Source organism: Molossus molossus, unplaced genomic scaffold (genome assembly GCF_014108415.1).
Source record: "Molossus molossus isolate mMolMol1 unplaced genomic scaffold, mMolMol1.p scaffold_m16_p_18, whole genome shotgun sequence".
Classification (NCBI taxonomy): Eukaryota; Metazoa; Chordata; class Mammalia; order Chiroptera; family Molossidae; genus Molossus; species Molossus molossus.
The window spans coordinates 15,992,583-16,012,985 of record NW_023425353.1 but is presented as its reverse complement, the minus strand read 5'-3'; the positions used below and the strand labels follow the sequence as shown (position 1 = coordinate 16,012,985).

General features: G+C 38.8%; 1 protein-coding gene across 7 annotated transcripts in view; it reads right to left on the bottom strand.

Annotated features, from left to right (window-relative positions):
- Nucleotides 1-19,992, bottom strand: part of DENND6A (DENN domain containing 6A) — a 62,880-nt gene extending 42,888 nt beyond the window's left edge. For 5 of the 7 annotated variants that reach the window (XM_036266584.1, XM_036266583.1, XM_036266582.1 and 2 more), the window contains exons 1-3: nucleotides 19,723-19,992; nucleotides 6,440-6,478; nucleotides 6,303-6,345 (exon numbers count right to left, since the gene is read on the bottom strand). In XM_036266584.1, coding sequence (XP_036122477.1) covers nucleotides 6,303-6,345; nucleotides 6,440-6,478; nucleotides 19,723-19,953 — 313 coding nt within the window. In that variant the 5' untranslated portion in view covers nucleotides 19,954-19,992. Of the gene's footprint in view, nucleotides 1-6,302; nucleotides 6,346-6,439; nucleotides 6,479-8,150; nucleotides 8,169-9,555; nucleotides 9,684-19,722 lie in introns of those variants that run through there. The other 2 variants (XM_036266586.1, XM_036266588.1) reach the window with 2 other exon arrangements.
- Between the last annotated feature and the right edge of the window lie 411 nt (nucleotides 19,993-20,403).

The following is a 20,403-nucleotide window of genomic DNA, read 5'->3' as shown; positions in this document are numbered from 1 at the left end:
GTGTTGTGAGAACTTTCCAGGGACTAGCTGCACCCACAAGCTGTACAGAATTGATCAGGGAGCTAGTTTACCAAGTCAAAAAGGCTTTAATAGTGTCCCTGTGAACTGAGGTAAATGATTCCTATTTTATGTTTCAGAGATCGGTCCATTCACATATGAAAGGTTACTGAAGAAATATCAACTCAATCTGGTTTTGTTGAGAACCTTTGTTCTCCATCCTGACCTAACCTAGCATCATAGAAAAGGAGGCATTACAGATTGGCAACCCGATTTTTCACATTTGCCTTGCAGAAAATAATACCTTAGAAAGAGTAGAACAATCCTAATACCCTACAACCTCATCAAAATTAAATCTATATTGTCAGTATGACCCATTCAGTTTATCTATGTAACAAGAGACTGCAGTTCTACATTAGCAACATAATGATTACAAGTGAAAGATGGTTAAATTAGTGTGATCATGAGGAAAAAGTTGATCTGAAGAAAAAGAAGCTACAATCAATGGGATCTAGTCATAGGTCCATCAATAATTAGCCTTCCAGAAGTCACTTAACCTAAGGTTCTCAATTTCCTTAACAAAAGTAAGGTGTATCATAAGATAGTCACTTAAAGTCACTTCCAGCAGTTATAATCAATGATTCTAAAATAAAAGTCCACAACAGACCTATGACAGTACTAAAGTTCAAGCATCAAGAATCTTACCCAATATATTCACTACGAAAAGGAAAGATCTACAAAGCTCCAAATAGATCTAAAAGTTATGCTGTGTCTGTGACAGCTTTCTGATTATAGCATAAAAGTGGAAAAACATATTAATGAAAATCAATTTTTTCTTTATGTTAACCAAGGTATAAATTAATTTACACAAAATTTTAAAGTAAATGACAGCTCTCTAAGGAAAATACACCTTAACGTGAGTTCTTTTTAAAAAATATCTTTTTATTGATTTTTGAGAGGAAGGAAGAGAGACAGAGAGGGAGAAATATTGATGTTAGAGATAAACGTCAATCGGCTGCCTCCTGCACGCCCCCTACTGGGAACTGAGCCTGCAAACCAGACATGTGCCCAGACTGGGAATCGAACTGGCAACCACTTGGTGCATGGGACTGTGGCTCAAACAACTGAGCAACATAAACTCTTACCCATTATAAGTACCAAGTGTTAAGGAAACAGCAAATCTGCCCTTTAAGACCCCACAGCTCTAGGAAAAACTCCATTTTAATTAATCTAACAATCTTTATTAGCCTAGAAAACTGAATAATCTGACACTCTTTAAACCGAAAAAATTTCTGTAACATTTCCCCACCACCCTTTTCCAAATAATTAAATTCTCTCTCTCTCTCTTTTTTTTAATCCTCACCTGAGGATATTTTTTACATTTATCTTCAGACAGAGTGAAAAGAAGGGAGGGAGGGAGAAGGGGAGAGGGAGGGAGGGAGGGAGAGAGAGAGAGAGAGAGAGAGAGAGAGAGAGAGAGAGAGAAACATCCACGTGAGAGAGACACATCAATTGGTTGCCACCCATACAACCCCAACCGGGGCTGGGAATGAACTGCAACCGAGGTCCATGCCCATGGTCAGAATTGAACCTGGGACTCTTTGGTCCACAGGCTGACACTCTAACCACTAAGCAAAACTGGCCAGGGCACTAAATTCTTATAACAGAAATCAAATAGAATTCTGGGTCAAAATTATTTTCATTATTTTGTCACTACTGCAGAAGTAACCTTTTCCCTTCTAATATATGAACTAAGCACTAATATTCATTGAGTGCTTACACCATGCCAGGCACTGTTCTAAATGCTTTAGATATATTAACTCATTTGGTCTTCATGCTTCTCAGATAGGTCTCATTATTTCTCCTATTTATGTGGAGTAAACCAAAACAGAGAAAGATCATGTAATCATCAAAAGAAATAAATCTGCTAAATGGCAGAGCAAGAATTTAAACCCAAGAAGTCTAACTCGGGAGCTCTTGACCAGTACTACATTGTACTAGCAATTTCAAGTCAAATGGACTTCAAAATACTACTTCCATTTATATTAAATATCCAGAAAAGGTAAATCCATAGAAATAAAAAAAAGATAGGCGGTTGCCTAGGGCTGGGGTGGAAGGTTGGGGGGGGGGGGGGGATAGAGCATGGAGTTTCTTTTTGGATGATGAATATTTTCTAAAATTTGTAGTGATAGCTGCATGATTCTGTGAATATACTAAAAATCATTGAATTATACAGTTTACATGGGCAAATTGTATCTCAATAAAAAAAATTTTAATGCTACTCCCCTGCCAATTGGAGAGATTAAAAGCTTCTTTTCTTCACTAAAAAAAAAAACAAAACCTTCTGAAAAATGCCTCTCAGATCACAGAGTTCTTAAACTCACTGGTCTCTGTGCAACACAGTTCATTCAAGCAAGCTGCCCATCCTTTCAGTCATGGCGCCTCCTATACAAATGTTGTGTGCTATATGCCAGAAGAGCTCTCCTCCCATTTTAAAATTTCAAGGGCAAAGCCCTGGCTATTGTTGTTCAGTGGTTAGAGCATCGGCCTGCACACCAAAGGGTTAAGGGTTCAATTCCTGGTTAAGGGCATGTACCTGGGTTGTAGGTTCTATTCCTGATCCTGGTCTTACAGGAGGCAACCAATCGATGTGTCTCTCTCACATCGATGTTTCTCTCCCTCTCCCACCTCCCTCACCCTCCCTTCCATTCTCTCTCTAAAAATCAATGGAAAAAATATCCTCGAGTCAGGAATATAAAGTAAAATAAAATATCAAGGGCACAGAAACTTTTGCAAGTTTCTTTTACATCTGCCAATTACACCAAAACTGCAAAGCTAAAGGTAAACACATTTCCTATACCTAAAACATCATTTAGAGATTTGGGAAAACAGCTTAAATATTTTTCCTAAAGGGAACAGATGACTTTAAAGATTATTTGTATATTAGCACAAATATAGCTATAGAGCAGATCAGGATGCAGATGAAGATAAAACATGAGACTTCAAGACCTAGCCCTATCCTTGACCTTCAGCTCTATCCAGTCACTCTCTCTGGAATTAAAGTGGTTGAGTTGGAATTGCTGAGAAGTGGGACTTCTGACCAGGGCTTCTCAAAATGTAGTCCACAGACTGATGCCAGTCGACAAAGCTTGTTACTGATCCATGATGAAATAAACATCCAAACTGAGAATAAGCATTTAGAAACTCATACAGCAAGATATTGTCATGACAAATCTGGACTTTTGTTTTGCTTTTTTGTTATTTCTAGCTTCATTTTTCTAAAAATTCCTTTAAACTATATTTTATAGAAACATCGGTCCACAAGACTGGAAATTTTTTAAAAACCCAACTGGTCTTTCAACACAGATATTGTGAGAAATACTGCTTTTGGGACTGGGAAATGTAAAGTATATGACAATGTCCTTGCTATTTACAGAGAAGAAATCTGTTGAGACAAATATTGTCTGCACATCTAATCCATCCAGAGCAAAGATTAATCTTTCTCTTGAATTCATAATTATTTTAAACTTTCTCTACTAATGCTGAGTTTTCTCTCTGGACATTTTTCAAATATAAAGGTTATAGTCATTATCTACCCTCACAGCTTAAGCCTCAGGAACACCTATATCTAGATGATGTTAATGATAAACAATAAGGAGAAAAAAATCTGACAAATATTTATCAAAGAGTTGGCATACTTTAAACTTGGGCTCCTAAAGATAAAAGCCATTCAAATGGAAAAAGAAACCAAAACCCAAAAACAAACCAAAATCTAGGGTGTGTTGGGGGTAAGGGGTGAAGGAGGTAGAGGACTGGCAAATCATTCTACTGGAAATCCCCAAAGCATTCTTCTTACCTGTATAGCATACCAGAGTCTAAATGTTGTTTTACTTTTTAAAAGTGTGCACCATGGAGCCCTGGTCAGATGACTCAGTTTGGTTGGAGCATCATCCTGTACACCAAAAAGCTGCAGGTTCACTTCCCAGTCAGGGCGAGTAGGGGAGGCAACCAATCAATGTTTCTCTTACATCCATGTTACTCTCTCTCTCCCTCCCTCTCCCTTCCTCTCTTTCTAAAATCTATAAAAACATATCCTTGGGTGAGGTTTAAAAAAAAAAGTGTGCACCATGGAAACAAAACCTAGGCTTTCTTAAAGACTGCTCTACTGTGCAGTATATTTCCTTCCATAACAATAAAAGCTATTTCAGGAAAAATTAAATCCATTTCAAAGTTTGCACAGTAATCCCAACTTCCATTTAATAAAACACTTAAGTGAAACAAACTCTTTGGGTAATTACAACTAAAATCAGTGATCTCAAATACATACAAAACTCAGTCTCTTGCTGTCTAGATTAATATTCATCTGTTAAAAGGGTAAGGTATCTGTTTTTAAGATTTTCTGTCAAATTTTACTTCTAAGTACCATACTTTGAATAAAATAAACCATACTTCATTTAATGTAGAGCTTATAAAAAAAGCATTACAAAACATCTGTAGGTCACTCAAATGCCTGAAATACTGATCAAATTCTGAGTCACACAAATTTACACTCGAGTTTAATTGCCAATAAGAAAATGACACATGGAAAGACTAACTACAAAACTAGAAATGAAAAGGCTATCTGAACACCATATAATTAACTTGATGCTCATCTGTAGAGAAAGAAAGCCATGGAAACCAACTATTATCTGAAAGAAAAGAATGTGCAGTAGAATCTGCTGGAACTTCAATCACATAATCATCTCAACCTGCAATCCATACAATTCAGCTTACCCCGAGTCCTGGAAGTCCAATCCAACATTCACTACATTCAGAACTGTATATGTGGACTTTGTAGGCAAAACATAACAAAAGATTCCAATAATTCCAAGTCAGAACAAATGCCCTACTGGGATCTCTCAAAGGCATCTTTTAATTTAATTAAATTTTATTTTTTACCAAGATAGCACTTCTTTTTCACACATGTCATGAAAGCTGAGTTCCAAATGTATAGAGAAAAATTCTAGAAGCATTTATAAGAAAAGGAAAAATATGCTTTAAAAAAATTAAAATGTCAAATCTCCCAAATCAGATTAAACTAAATTAACAGAATAGTAGTAACCTCAGAAGGAAAGGGAACCAAAGGTGTCTGCTTCATAGGGTTCTAACTGTGTGTGGTCTAAGAAGTTGAATGCTCTGGTCACTATAAGCCTGAAAAACATTTAAAAGTGAAACACAAAAGGGAACCTGGAAGTTTCAACAATTAGGACCACACAAAGGGAAAGTTTGAAAGAGATCAGCAAAATCAAGTTAAAATAACAAACACTTATATGGTGTTTTCTATGCACCAAACACTAGTCCAAGTATTTTCCATATATTAACTCATATAAATTATTGAAAATAATTAATGGTCATACTTTATAACCAGATTTACTCTGTTGCTGCTGAGTGCGTTTTTTTTAAATAAATGTTTTTATTGATATTTTAGAGCAAGAGGAAGGGAGAGAGAGAGATAGAAACATCAATGTGAGAGAGAAGCATCCATCAGCTGCCTCCTGCACACCCCCTACTGGGGACTGAGCCTGAAACCTGGGCATGTGCCCCGACTGGGAATGGAACCTAGACCTCCGAGTCCATAGGACGCTCAGTCCACTGAGCCACACCGGCCGGGCAACTGTGTTGTTTTTGTTTGTTGTTTGTTTGTTTTTGACATTTTGTTCAGATAGAGTGGGAAGGAGAAAGAGAGAGAGAGAAACATCGACGTGAAAGGGACACATCGAGTGGTTGCCACCCACACGACACAACCAGGGCCATGGACAAACTGTAACCAAGGTACAGGTCTTAGCAGGAACCGAACCCGGGTCTCTCTGGACCGCAGGCCGATACTCTAAACGCTGAGCCAAACCGGCCAGGGCCAACCGTGTTTTTTAAAATTCACTGCTTTTACAGAGTTCTTGGCAAGCTCTCAAATCCTACATTAGAAGTAAACTACTTACTATAAATCCCTAAACAAAAAAATAAAACACAACAAAAAATCCCAAACATACCGATATTGCTGATTTTCAATCTCTTCACTATTTCAACAATTTATTGCTCCTTGATGTTTTACCTCATTACAATATAACAGTTATTTTAAAAGTTGAACCAAGTATAATCAATAAGACATAACTAGGTATCATAAAGCTAAGAATCTAAATCACTGACCTATAAGGCTGAAATTGAATTTGCATTCTAATCTGTTATTTCAATCAATGTTCACATTGTAACAGTATAATCAGTATTCTTAGTATAAAATTCAACAGAAACACCACATAAAAAATAGTTACCTGAATTTGAATCTGGAAAAGACAAATAGCAAATATTGGTTTTCTGAAAAAGAAAACAAAAGTTATATATGTTGACATACACATTAATAAAAACAATCAAATACAACAGTAGACTACAGAACAATATTTTTACTTACTTCTTTATCAGTAAGTTTAGAATGTTGAGGATAAATTACCTAGAAGAAAAAGAGTTAAATTTTGTTAAACAAATATATTGAGTATATATTATAAACATTAGTAGGTACTTCTAAAATACTAGTTGGTCAAACAGTTTCAAGAAATAGTTCACAAACTTTAACAATGAACACAAGAAGCTGGGAGAATTGAGTAGGATTTACATTAGGCAAAAAAATCTTTTTGATTCAAAGTTATTTCTGAAAGATTGGTGAAATCTTTTTTTTTTTTTTTATCCTCATCTGAGAACATTTTTCCATTTTTGTTCAGATAGAGTGGAAGAGAGAGAGAAAGAAACATCTACATGAAAGGGACACATCAAGTGGCTGCCACCTGCACGACCAACCAGGGCCAGGGACAAACTGCAACCGAGGTACGCGTGCTTAGCGGGAACCGAACCCGGATCTCTCTGGACCCGCAGGCCAACGCTCTAACCGCTGAGCCAAACCGGCCAGGGCTGAAATCTTGAATTATCAAGAATAATTTACCAAATGAATTACCAATAACTCAAAGTTTATTGAATCTTTTCTTTGGAAGCCTAAAATCTAAAGAGAAATTGATCTATCAACTGGTATCTACTTAAGCATAACAATTTTTAATTAATTCCAACAAGTAGCATAAATTACTAATTTCTTATTAAAAGAAAAATGAAAAGGAAAAAATAATTATCTGCAGTTTAAGAAATTTCAAAGGCCATCTCCCACCATAAAACCAATTCCCTTGTTTCTTTAAATAGTCACTGCATTTTCCTAGACAGGTCAGCTTAGTGTCTGCAGTAATCACAGCCACCTTTTGAGGGAAACTCCTACCCCACAGCCCCAGCAAAGGAAGGAAGACTAGTTCAAAACAGCTACTGTGGGAACAAGCACTATAAACACCAAATTCAAGGGCACCCACTCTACAAGCCAATCAACTGCCTATATGTGGCTAGTGTGAAAATACTGCCCAAGAGTATCAGTGCTTAAGTGGATCAATCCAGATGCTTTTGGGAATGTGAAGAAGAGATAGGATTAAGAGCAGCAGATTAGCTAGAGGCTGATAATTAAAAAAGAAGTGAAAACAACATAAAGAATAGCTAAATTATGTTAATGTTGGGTTGCTAATGTGGGGATCCATGACTTTTCACTTCTGGAAAAATCCATGAGATCTTCCAGTCTCCAGAGCTGCTGAGAGCCTGAAAATCTTCCCTTTCCAGAAATAACATATAGTAGTATCGTATTATAAACCATATTAAAGTGGTTTCACATATTTATCTCATTTATTTAGTTCTCATAACAATAGACAAGGCTAGTAGTGGTATCCCCATTTTACCTGTAAGAAAACTAAGGTAAGAAAAAGATGGGGAGAATTAATACTTAATGAGCATTCTCTGGAGTTTTTTAATTTTCACATTCTCCCCATTTTACTGAACAGGGAATAAGTTCACAGTAGTTAAGTAACTCTCCCAAGACTTACTTGTCTAGTAAGTGCCAGAGCTAGGACTTGAATTTAGGTCTGATTCCAAAGTATACAAGCCACCATTCCTCGCTGCACCTATAATAGGATCATTAACATGCAATTGCAGCCCTCGATCCAGGTCTATGGGGAGGGTCTACAGACAGCTAGTATGTTACATGAAATCTACCACCATTCCTGAAATACAGAATGACACAAAAGTATATTCTCTCTACTTACCCTGCTTTGTATCCCATGTTCTGACCAACCTCACTTAACCTCTGTTTCCACAATTCATGAAGACAAGAACTTGGTCTCTCTTGTTCACCACTCTATTTTGACACCCAGAACAGTCTCTGGTATACAGTAGACACTAAAAAAATATTTCTTCAATCAGTGGATATAGCCTCAAATTAAGTCCATTCAACAACTCAGTATTTAATATGTAATTCTTCTTTATGTGTAGATACATCTCCCTCGAGACCATTTTACCTTGTTCCCTTAAAACAGAAATGGCAAACTTCTAACCTATTTAGCCATAGTTTATGGAAATCTCATTGCATCTAAGTTACCCTGGAGTTTGCTGTCTAAAACATACTGGTAAGTTTAGTGGCCTGTAATAGCTTAAACTTAGGCTCTAAAATCAGATTTATATAAGTGCCCTTCAGATTTTTATTTCCTGCGATTATAATATCTACTCAAAAGCAAATACACAAAGTTTCTTTTAAAGTTTCTTTTTTTTTCTTTTATATATTCACAGTGGTTCCTTTCAACTTTGGTTTCCTATTGTTTAAAATACCAGCATGACAATATAGAAAACATGTCAGTATGTTTTACCTATATAAGAGTACCTTAAATACACATAGCATATGTATATATATGTGTGTATATTTAAGAAGTTTATATATGCTATCTATATTAAGTCAGAAGGATATGAGAACTACATAACCTATCAAGTCTGCCTTTTAAAAACTGGTTGTACTAGACTGTCAAACAGAATTCTAAAATTTCATTTTAATGTACTTTATTAGGTCTACCCAGTATTTTATTTTGGAATAGATATAATATTCAAAAAGTGAAAGTACAGCCCTGGCCGGTTTGGCTCAGTGGTTAGAGCATCGGCCTGTGGTCCGGAGAGGCCCGGGTTCGGTTTCCGCTAAGGGCATGTACCTCGGTTGCAGTTTGTCCCCGGCCCTGGTTGGTCGTGCGGGTGACAGCCACTCAATGTGTCCCTTTCATGTCGATGTTTCTCTCTCTCTCTCTTTCTCTCCCTCCCACTCTATCTGTACAAAAAATGGAAAAGTGTCCTCGGGTGAGGATAAAAAAAAAAAAACCAAAAAAAAAGTGAAAGTACATTATTATATGCTATAGCTACCCAAATGTCCACTCTGTACTGAAGAACAGAAAAGTTCATACTTAATTTTAAAACCTCAATTATATTCCCTATCTAAAAAAACAAAAGTATCCATTGCCAAGTATTTTGAACTGTACAAATTGTCAATTACTAGAATTATTTTCTATGTACACACTTTATCTGTGAAAAAAAAAAAAGTTTAAATATAAGTTTGGACAATCACTGTTAGTTTGCTCAGTTAGCTCCTGATACCTGTATGAAAATTAATCAACTGTGGATTGGCCCCAGTACCTGGAGACATCTCTGGCTTAAAGTTTTCTCTCTCCACAGCTCAAGTCCAGGCATCTCTGTCCCCCAGGCCACTGGCATTCCTGGGAGGCATCAAAGGGGAACAGAGCACAACAACTCATGTCACTCTGGAACTGTTATAACAAATAAGAGAGAGGTAGCCAGGTAATAAGTCAAGGAAAAAAGTAAGCTTTATTTGATATAATTATTAAGACCTAAAAATGATGACATAGCATATATTTTCACATTATATGCTAGGAAAATATATATGCCTCATAAAAATATTTATATATATTGAGAAATAGCATTATAAAATGTTTTAAATGGGGCTATTCTCTTTCAAGGTATGTCTATCTGCCACTTACCCCTGGCTACCTTAACATTTCCACCTCGTTAGGGAATAATCATGGTCCCAGGAAAAGGAAAATGTGGAATAACAGTTAACTTACTGCTAGTATCACTTGGACAGAGGAAAAAATTCATGCCTGTATGCACCCCAGATGTTTATAAATGGGTGCCTGACTACAGCTGTTTGAGTAGCTGTCTCCACTGCACAACCCCACCTAGCATCCCAGGCTTGAAAGAGACTACATTTCCCCAGAAACACCTGCCTTGATCTCCTACATAAACATTAACTCATACCCTGGCCAGTGTGGCTCATTTGGTTTGACTGTTGTCCTCTCTACTGAAAGGTTGCAGGTTCAATTCTTGGTCAGGGCACATACCTAGGTTGCGGGTTCAATTCTGAGTCAAGGCACCTACAGAAGGCAACCAATCAATGTTCTCTCTCTCTCCTCCTACCCCTCTCTCTAAAATCAATAAGCATATCCTTGAGGATTTAAAAATAAAAACATTAACTCAAAAACGTCATCATAACCTTAAAGGAAGGAGGAATTATCACACGGTATTCTTCCCAGTAATGTATAACCTCAGACTAATCATGAGAACATACCAGGAAAAAACAATTTCAGAGACATCATACAAAATATCTGACTAGTACTATTCCAAAATATCAAGGTCATGAAATACAAGGAAAGACTGAGGGACTTCCACAGATTGGAGAGGACTATGGAGACTCTGATACCTATATGCAATGTAGGTGCCTGGATTGAATCCTGAAACAGGAAAAGGACATTAGAAATACTGGTGAAATCCAAATAACCTTTATGTTTAGTAAATAGTACCATACCAATGTTACGTTCTTGGTTTTGATTAATGTACTATGTTTATGTAAAATGTTAATTTTAGAGGAAGCTGAATGAATTATTTTTGTGGTAACTCTATGTAAATCTAAAATTTTCTCAAAATAAGGTTTAAAAAAAGTAACACCTATACTACATATCATATACAAAAAGTAACCCAAAATGAATCAAAGACCTAAGTGTAACAGCTAAAACATAAATTCTTAGAAGAAAACATAGGAATAAATCTTTATGACCATGGATTAGGCAACGGTTTCTTAGATATGATATCAAATACCCAAGTAACCAAAAAATAAAAATAAACTAGACTTCATCAAAATTTAAAACATTTGTGCTTCACTCTGGCCAGTTTGGCTCAGCGGTTAGAGCACTGGCCTGCGGACCGGGGAGTCCCAGGTTTGATTACCTCCAAAGGCACGTACCTCAGTTGCAATTTGTCCCCAGCCCCGGCTGGGGTTGTGCGGGTGACAACCAATCAATGTGTGTCTCTTATGTCGATGTTTTTCTCTCTCTTCCTCCCTCTCTCCTTCCCACTCTATCTGAAGATAAATGCAAAAATATCCTTGGGTGAGAATAAAAAAATAAATAAATAAAATAAAATAAAACGTTTGTGCTTCAAAGAACACTACCCAGAAAGTAAAGATCCCACAGAAAGAGAGAAAATATCTGCACATCATATATCTGATAAGGGTCTAGTATATAGAATATATAAAGAACACATTTCAACAATAAAAAGTCAAATAACCAAATTTTTACATTGGCAAAGGAATTGATTAGCAATTTCTCAAAAAAAGATATTCAAGTGGCAAATAAATGTATGAAAAGACACTCAACATCATTTGTCATTAGGGAAATGCAAATAAAATTATAAGATACCACCTCATACCCACTAGAATGGCTGTAATCAAAAGGACAGACACCTGGCCGGTGTGGCTCAGTGGTTGAGCTTCAACCCACATACCAAGAGGTCGCCCGTTTGATTCCTGGTCAGGGCACATGCCCAGGTTGTGATCCCCAGTGGGGGGGCATGCAGGAGGCAGCCAATCGATGTTCTCTCTCATAGATGTTTCTATCTCTCTCTCCTTCTCCCTTCCTCTCTCTCTTTCTCTAAAATCAATAAAGAAAAAGAATAAAAGGACAGACAATAACAAGTGCTGATGGGATATGGAGAAATTAGAACCTTCATACATTGTTGATGGAAATGTGAAACTGCAGCCATAATGGAAAACAGCTTAGTAAAAATAGTTACCATAAGACCCAGCAATATCAGTCCCAGGTATGTATCCAAGAGAAGTGAAAATATATTCATACAGAAACTTGTAAACTAATATTCATAACAGCATTATTCATAATAGCCAAAAAGTGCAAACAGCCCTGGCTGGTTTGGCTCAGCGGTTAGAGCGTCGGCCTGTGGTCCTGAGAGACCCGGGTTCGGTTCCCGCTAAGGGCATGTACCTCGGTTGCAGTTTGTCCCCGGCCCTGGTTGGTCATGCGGGTGGCAGCCACTCGATGTGTTCCTTTCACGTCGATGTTTCTCTCTCTCTCTCTCCCTTCCTCTCTCTCCCTCCCACTCTACCTGAACAAAAAATGGAAAAATGTCCTCGGGTGAGGATAAAAAAAAAAAAAGTGCAAACAATCCTTATTTCCATCAAATGATGAACAGATAAAATGTGATACAATACATACATATAATGATATAAAATTCAACCATAAAAAGGAATGAACATGAATAAATCTTGAAAACATTATACTAAGTGAAAGAAGCTAGACACAAAAGGTCACATACAATATAATTCCATTCATATGAAATGTACAAAATAACAGAATCCACAGAGAGAAAATGAATGAGGGGTTGCCAGGGGCTGGAGGGGAAAAGAGAATGGGTCATAACTGAAAGAGAGTAAGGGAAATTTCTGGGGCAGTGATAATATCCAGGTTTTTTTAATCCCACAGTAGTGTCATGGTATGTTCACTTTATGAAAACTCATCAAACTACAGATTTAGGATTTGTGTACTTTTCTATATGTATGTTATACTTCAATTAAAATATTTATTTTAAAGAGGAGAAAAAATGACCTGACATCACAGTATTAGGGCAGGCTGGGCCTCTCAGTCTAAGATTCCAGCTCACTCAAGATCTAAGATAAATTATGCTACAGGAAAGGCTGATCAGTTTGAACATGGAATGGACAGTGTATCATTTCTCTCAGAAAATAGTAAAGTTTAAATCATGTTTTACATCATGCATCATAGTCAATTCAAAACATAAAGTACTTGTGAAAGGGCTAACTGGACAGGAGAATGTTCCAGATTATCTCCAGATTGGGATTATACAATTTTATAACAGAATTAGAGATGAATAATATCAAAGAAGCCTTTGTAAAATGTAGGAGCTTAAGAAGCTCAAGGGGACACTAAGATTTTAATTCTCAAATCACAGAACTACATCAAGTTCTACTAGTTCACAAGGATATTTAAAGGCCATTATTAGTACCCTGAATATCCTTCAATCAAAACACTTTCTGGCCCTGGCCGGTTTGGCTCAGCGGTTAGAGCATCGACCTGCGGTCCAGAGAGACCCAGGTTCGGTTCCAGCTAAGGGCATGTACCTCGCTCTGTTACAGTTTGTCCCCCACCATGGTTGGTCGTGCAGGTGGCAGCCATTCAATGTGTCCCTTTCACATCAATGTTTCTCTCTCTCCCTCCCACTCTATCTGAACAAAAAATGGAAAAAAATGTTCTCGGGTAAGGATAAAAAACAAAAACAAAACACTTTCTGTTAAATGGTCTACCTTCCCTGTTAGATTGTAAACTCAATGAAGGGGGAATGATCAAGGCTTTATCTCCAGAACATACCAGTGTCTGGATATGGTAGGTGCCCAATAAATATCTGCTGAACAGATGGCTCAATGAAACAATACAGCAACACACAATTAACACACAACACCCATTTCAATTAAAGAAGTAAACTTCCTGAGATCAAACACCGAAGCTATAGATCTCTCAGTTTAAGAGTGGAAGAAACAACCCTTCACAAAACTGCCTTTAGCCTTCTCAGGAAAAATAAACAGAAACCTCTCAGATAAAGAAAATTGGTGACTACTCCAGGTTCCACTCTGTGAGAAGATAAGGGGGGATAGGCAATGACTCAAAAAAGCAGAAGTGGAAAAGAAGAGAGAGTCAATTCTACTAAATACTTTTTTAAAAACAGCATTAAAATGTCTCTTCACCCCAGAGCAGAGCTTTATCTTCAATCTTAAAAGGGGGAGGGAGGGCAGTACGAAAAGGGGATCAGTAATCTGTAGGAAATCTATGATTCACACAATATATTAATGATAAATTGTCCTGCTTTTTACAGATATTTAACTGGCTTAAAATTCAGCAAGAAGTACAATATAAACTGTATGTACATACAAACAGGCTATGTCTCCGGGGTGGGAAACATTGGGTCATATAAGGCCCTCGAAATCAATACCAGCTAACATCACACACCTCACCAAATTAGCCTGACAAAATATAGCAGGGTAATTTTTAAGTTGATAATTTTTAAAAATTTATCTTTATTGTTGAAAGTATTACAGATGTTCCCTCCTTTTCCCCCCCACTGACACCCTTCTCCCTGCTCTCGCCCCCTGCCAAGTTGATAATTTTGTATGGCTAGAGAATAATGTTATAAATATCTAATGGCCCTTGACAGAAAAAAAGGTTCCCCACTCCTATATAGATCATCAGCAATATAAAATCTAAAAAACTTGATTCCTAGTAAGTGCTTTAAATACTTGCAATTCACCTCCAAAGCTATATATATATATTTTTTTTTTTTTTCTTTTTTATCCTCATCCGAGGACATTTTTTCCATTTTTTGTTCAGATAAGAGTGGGAGGGAGAGAGAGGAAGAGAGAGAGAGAGAGAGAAACATCAACGTGAGAGGGACACATTGAGTGGCTGTCACCTGCACGACCCAACCAGGGCCGGGGACAAATTGCAACCAAGGTACATGCCCTTAGCGGGAACCGAACCCGGGTCTCTCTGGACCGCAGGCCGACGCTCTAACCATTGAGCCAAACCGGCCAGGGCCAAAGCTATATTTTTTTTTTTAAAAAAATCAATTTAAGGTAAGGCAAGAGTAAGAAAATAGCCAAGACTAGTCCTACAGTGATTGCTGAATGAGCAAGGCCACTAACTAAAAAAGGGACTAACATATTGAACATGCATGAAATGACAAGCATTAATTCTTACATGCATTACCTCACTTAGTACCTCCAAAAACATGCTCGGGATATTGTTTTCCTTTTTTTTCTCTTTATTGATTTTAGAGAGAGAGGAAGTGAGAGGGAGAGACAGAAACATCAATGAGGGAGAACATCGATTGGCCGCCTCCTGCATGCCCCCCACTGGGGGTATGGCCCACAAACTGGGGCATGTACCCTGACCGAGAATTGAACCAGCAACCTCTTGGTGCATGGGTCAATGCTCAACCACTGAGCCACACCAGCCGGGATATGAAGACTCCTTAATGATCTGGCAAATTGTTTATGAGGACATTTACCAATAAAAGCAGAGTCCTACAGTAGTCCTGTTTGGAAGTATGCTGCCCAGCCTATGCTTTGGAAGTGTCCCTTTCCTCCTTCTGCAAGGTTGAGCCTAAGTAACCACTACTGTTACTGAGACCCTATCTCCTGACCACAGCTAACTGAACAAATTAGAGAACCTGACCCATGCTGAGCCAATTGGATACAGTATTTGAATTACACTTCAGTCTGATTCCAGAATACAAAAATAGAGTGGCTAAAATCAGTACCAGGGTAACCCAAAGTTAAGTAAAACAGGGAAGCTTAAATTGAGACACTTGCAGAGGAAACCACCCTCAGCATGGAGAATGGAACAAGACATGCAAAGAGAAGCAGACAAAAGATCACACAGCTCCAGAAACAAACTGAAAAGCCTGGGGCTTTCCAAATTCCATGAGGTTCATTCCTGTTTCCTGTAACTGTGTTCCAAGAGACTCCTCCCAATCAATCTCTTTTTGCTTAAATTTGAGAGAGTTTCTGTTCCTAACAGTCAAATTAATCCTTGAAAGATACAAAATTATGTAAAGAAAAAAAAATCGTTAGCAAAAATGCCAAATATTAATAGCAATTGTTTCTTAGTGTACTTATAAGTAATGTTTTCTAGTGTTTATAATTTTCTTTCTTGCCAAGTTTTCAACAATGAGTAAAGTATTACTCAATTGTGGGGGGGAGAATGAGGCAATTCCATATTCAGATAATTAAGGCGTTTCTAGAAGTATAACAGAGAGTATATAAAATCCAGAGAATTTCAAACCTGTTCCATAGGATACTTGGATTCTCTGATGATGCTTCAGAGCCACTTCAGGAGGAAAAAAGCTAAGCACACCTCCTACAGTCAGTCCATACCTCTTGCAGGCTCTTCTAGCTCAAAAGACACCCTCCCCCCAACTGTCTCCTTCACTCAGGACAACCCCCAAGCCCCCAAACATTTTGTGCAACATGGACAAATTCCCCCAAGCACCCAGGTCTTCAGCTGGTTGTATCAGAGTGATAATCTGCCCCAAACCAGGCCTGAGTACCTTCTTCCTCTAGTGTTTGGAATGAGAATGACATTCACTCTCCACTGAAGTGGCTGAAAGGGGCAACTTCACCACCATAAATATCCCAGAAGCAGAGGAAGTCTGTTTGCAGGCAGCACGAAGCATGAAAATCCACAGAACAAGAGCATAAACTATGGTGTTCCTGGTTCTGGGCTCGAGCCATTTTCTGCAGCCCCACTAGGTTTGTATTTTGGATATCTTGAAACACCTTGGTGGCCTTACAACAAAGTTCCCTTTTTCTGCTTGAGCTGTAGCTTAGTTTCTGCTGCTTGTACACATACAGCCCCATTTCAACCAGATTAGCCATTGAGGTATCGCGTTAGATTTTTATTTACACAGAGGAAAAACATTCCCCTACTTAAAAAAAAAAGTACTGATTCTAGTAACTCAACTACATTTTATGAGTGGGAAAACTGAAGTCCAAAGGCCTCATCTTCACACAGTAGAAGTTAGGTGTTCTCCCCATGGAAAATGAAAAAGGGAAGCTCAGTGCTTCCCAGATACAGACTTACATAGGCCTTACTGGGTCCCAGGCACTGTTCCAAATGCTTTACAAACATTAACTTATCTAATTCTCACAATAATGCCATGACACATATACCGTTACCCTGTTACAGAGGAGCATGAGGCTCAGACAAGCAAAGTAATGTACCTAAACTCACATAAATTAAAACCTAGGCAGTCCAGCTCTAGAGTCTGAGTTCCTGATCAAAATTCTGTACTGTCACTTTAGTAGGGATTTAAACTTAAATAAGTGGCACTGTTTATGCATTTGTTTAAAATCTGCAAATGGTATTTTATGTCATGGCAGAACGGACTCTTAAATCTCTTTCAAGCCTAAAATTTAACTACCGCCTTTTTTTTTTTTAATCCTCACCCAAGGATACCTTTGCATTTATCTTCAGATAGAGTGGGAGGAAGAGAGAGAAACATCAATGTGAGAGAGACAAATCTACTGGCTGCTACCCACACGACCCCAACCAGGGCCAAGGACAAACTGCAACCACGGTATGTGCCCTTAGCAGGAACCAAACCCAGGTCTCTCTGGTCTGCAGGCCAATGCTCTAACCTCTGAGCCAAATTGGCCAGGGCAAGGACTGCCTTTTTGATAGCACAGGTGGGCTCTAGAATGTTATTGTCCAAACTTAGTTTTTACCTATTCTTTAATTAATTCCCCTTTTGAGTCCCCATGGTTGTGCTTTATAGGAAGTAGGGCTGGGTTACTATGTCACTTCTCCAACACAATTCTAGAATCACCTTCTTGTCCCCTAACAGCCACTCATCCTATTTTTGGCCTGGATATGGATAATATAACGGTAAAATACTATCTATTTTTCAACTATTTTGTTATATTAATTTCTAATTTGTGTTCCTCTTTATTTTTAAAGTGGCAAAAAAGCAATGTTCTACATTGCTCAGGAAAACAAAACAAAATTGTGTTGCATCTCAATGTGTAATCTATCTTTGAATCCTTCATTTAGGAAATCTTCCCCACTCTCACCTTCTAAAATCAGTGATTCTTAATCTAGGGACATAGATAACCCCCAGATAGTACATGGAAGCGAATACATAATTCTGTATTAGTAAGCATGTTCCTAATGGAGAGAGTTCATGAAGTTCATCATATATTTTTTTTAAGTCTGAGGATGCAAAAAAAATTTTGAATGACTGACCTAAAGAAAACTCTGTGCAGTAGCACATACTATGAAGAATAAAATTCAAAATAAGACCTTTAACAATCCACATTTTTGTAGCACCTCAATTACGCTAAGTATTGTTTATTTGGCCAGAAAAAAACATATTCATGTTAAAAAGAATGTCCTGCCCGGCCAGTGTGGCTCAGTGGACTGAGCATCATCCCATGGATAGAGAGGTCCCCGTTGGATTCCTAGTTAGGGCACACGCCTGGGGTTTCAGGCTTGATTCCCAGTAGGGGGCATGCAGGAGGCAGCTGATCAATGTTTCTCTCTCACATTGATGTTTCTATCTCATTCTCCCTTCCTCTCTCTCTAAAAAAAATCAATAAAAACATATTTAAAAAAAAAGAATGCTCCAAATGATAAGAGTCCAAAAAGTTCTCCTTTAGCTATGTAAAAATACAATCAACTACAACAACCCAATCCATTGCTTTCTGATTGAATTGTATTTTGCTATACATATAACTTCAGATTAACGTGTCAATGTAATGGATAGATGGTTTACAAATCTCTTCTTCAAATTCTCTGGGAACCATTTGTTTCTATCCCAATAATATAAAGAATTGTTCCTATGCTCATTCATTCTATCAGTAAGTATTTATTGAATACCACTATGTGCCAGGCACTGCATTTGGACCTATCTGCTACTGTGATTAATTCTTGATTCTCCCTTAAATTGTAATTTCAATCTTCAAATATAACTTAGAGCATATCATTCACATCTGTATGTCCAGCAAGCAGTATAATGCCTAGATCTTTGTGGAAACAGTGTATGGAGCTGCATAAAACAGAGAAGACAGGCTGAATACAAAAGTAGTATCTTCATATTAAGAAAATCCTTCCTGGTCAATTTTCCTAGCCCAACTCATGCCACTGAAGTCAGAGAGTGATGGTTCACTAAAATGTCATCACTACAAAAAAAAAAAAATCTTTGAAACATATCCTTCTGATAACATTTTTCTTGGCCACATAAAGACAACAAATCTCTTATGCTACAAAAAGTACCTTAAACAATGTCAAGAACAGATATGATTCAAAGGTCTTTCAATAAGGTGCCATAAAAATGGAAAACTTGACAGATTTACAAGCAAAAGATTTTCCCTACGTTCATCTTCATATTAGCTTTCAGGCCAACTGTTTCAGAAGCAACATCAAGAATTAACAGAAATGAGGAACAAGAGAAGGAAAAGGAGAAAATGCATGCTGAGATAAGCATTTCTACTCAGGCTCATTGAAATGCTCTTAGTTCCTATTGTGAATGACCAAAACAATCTCTGAGTCTAAGCAAAACTTTGTGAGAGGTTTGTCTATTATATTTCACCATATGTCAGGGGCATTGTTTGCTTCTTGAAAAAGTCCCAAACATCCTGCGTGCAGCCTCCTCCGGGTACCGCTAACCATTTGTTATTCCGGTGACACCGAGTTAAAAAAAAAATCAGCAAGTATTTAGGAGGGGCCTTGAGAGAACTTTTCACCCCTAGCCGCAGCCCAAGATCCTCCCACGGGAACTGCCAATGGACCGCAGCCCGGTTCGCTGGGAGGAGGGGCGGCCAGCCACGCCCGGATGCGCACCGGCCGGCCGCGAGCCACACACTCTGCTGGGACCTCCCAGGCGCGGACCCGGACAGGGCAGAGGGACAACGCTGCGGCCGGGCCTCACCTCCACGGCTTGGCCCAGCTCCAGGTCGAAGCCCACCACACACACGCAGTGCAGCCAGGCCGAAAAGCCATCCCAACGCAGCAGGCCGCGGCCGTCGTCCTCTTCATCGTCCTCCGGTGCCACTGCCGCCGCCACCGGGACCGGTGCCTCGCGCTCCTCCGCCGCCTCCACCGCTTCCTCCAACGGCCCGCGGGAGCTGGGCTCCGAGCCTGCCAGGCCCCGCAGAGCCATCCGCTGGCCCCTTACTGTTCGCGCCGCTTCCACCGCGGACCGAGCCGCAGAGCGCGCTCGGCTGTGCGCAGGCGCAGCGGCCGCTACCGCAGCCGTGGGGGACGGGCTCTGCCGGGGCGAGGCCGGAACCCACGTGACCCTGGGATCGCAGCTCAGCTGCAGGTCCGCCCCTGCCACCACGCAGACGTGGGGACGTCACGCTGGCGCTTGACTAGGATTGTGAATCAGGCGCTGGCCGCCTAGTCTTAAAGCTGTTCAAGACTGAAACGTTGGTTTATGAATTCTGGCACCCTCCTTCGCGACCAAGGAGTGTATTATGCTTGGAATGACTGGGTATTATTGGGTATTATTAGATTAAATTAAAACAATGGTAATGGTGACAAACATTGAACCCTTACTCTGTGCCAGTTGATGTGCCAAGCAAGTACTTTACAAATACACGGAATATTC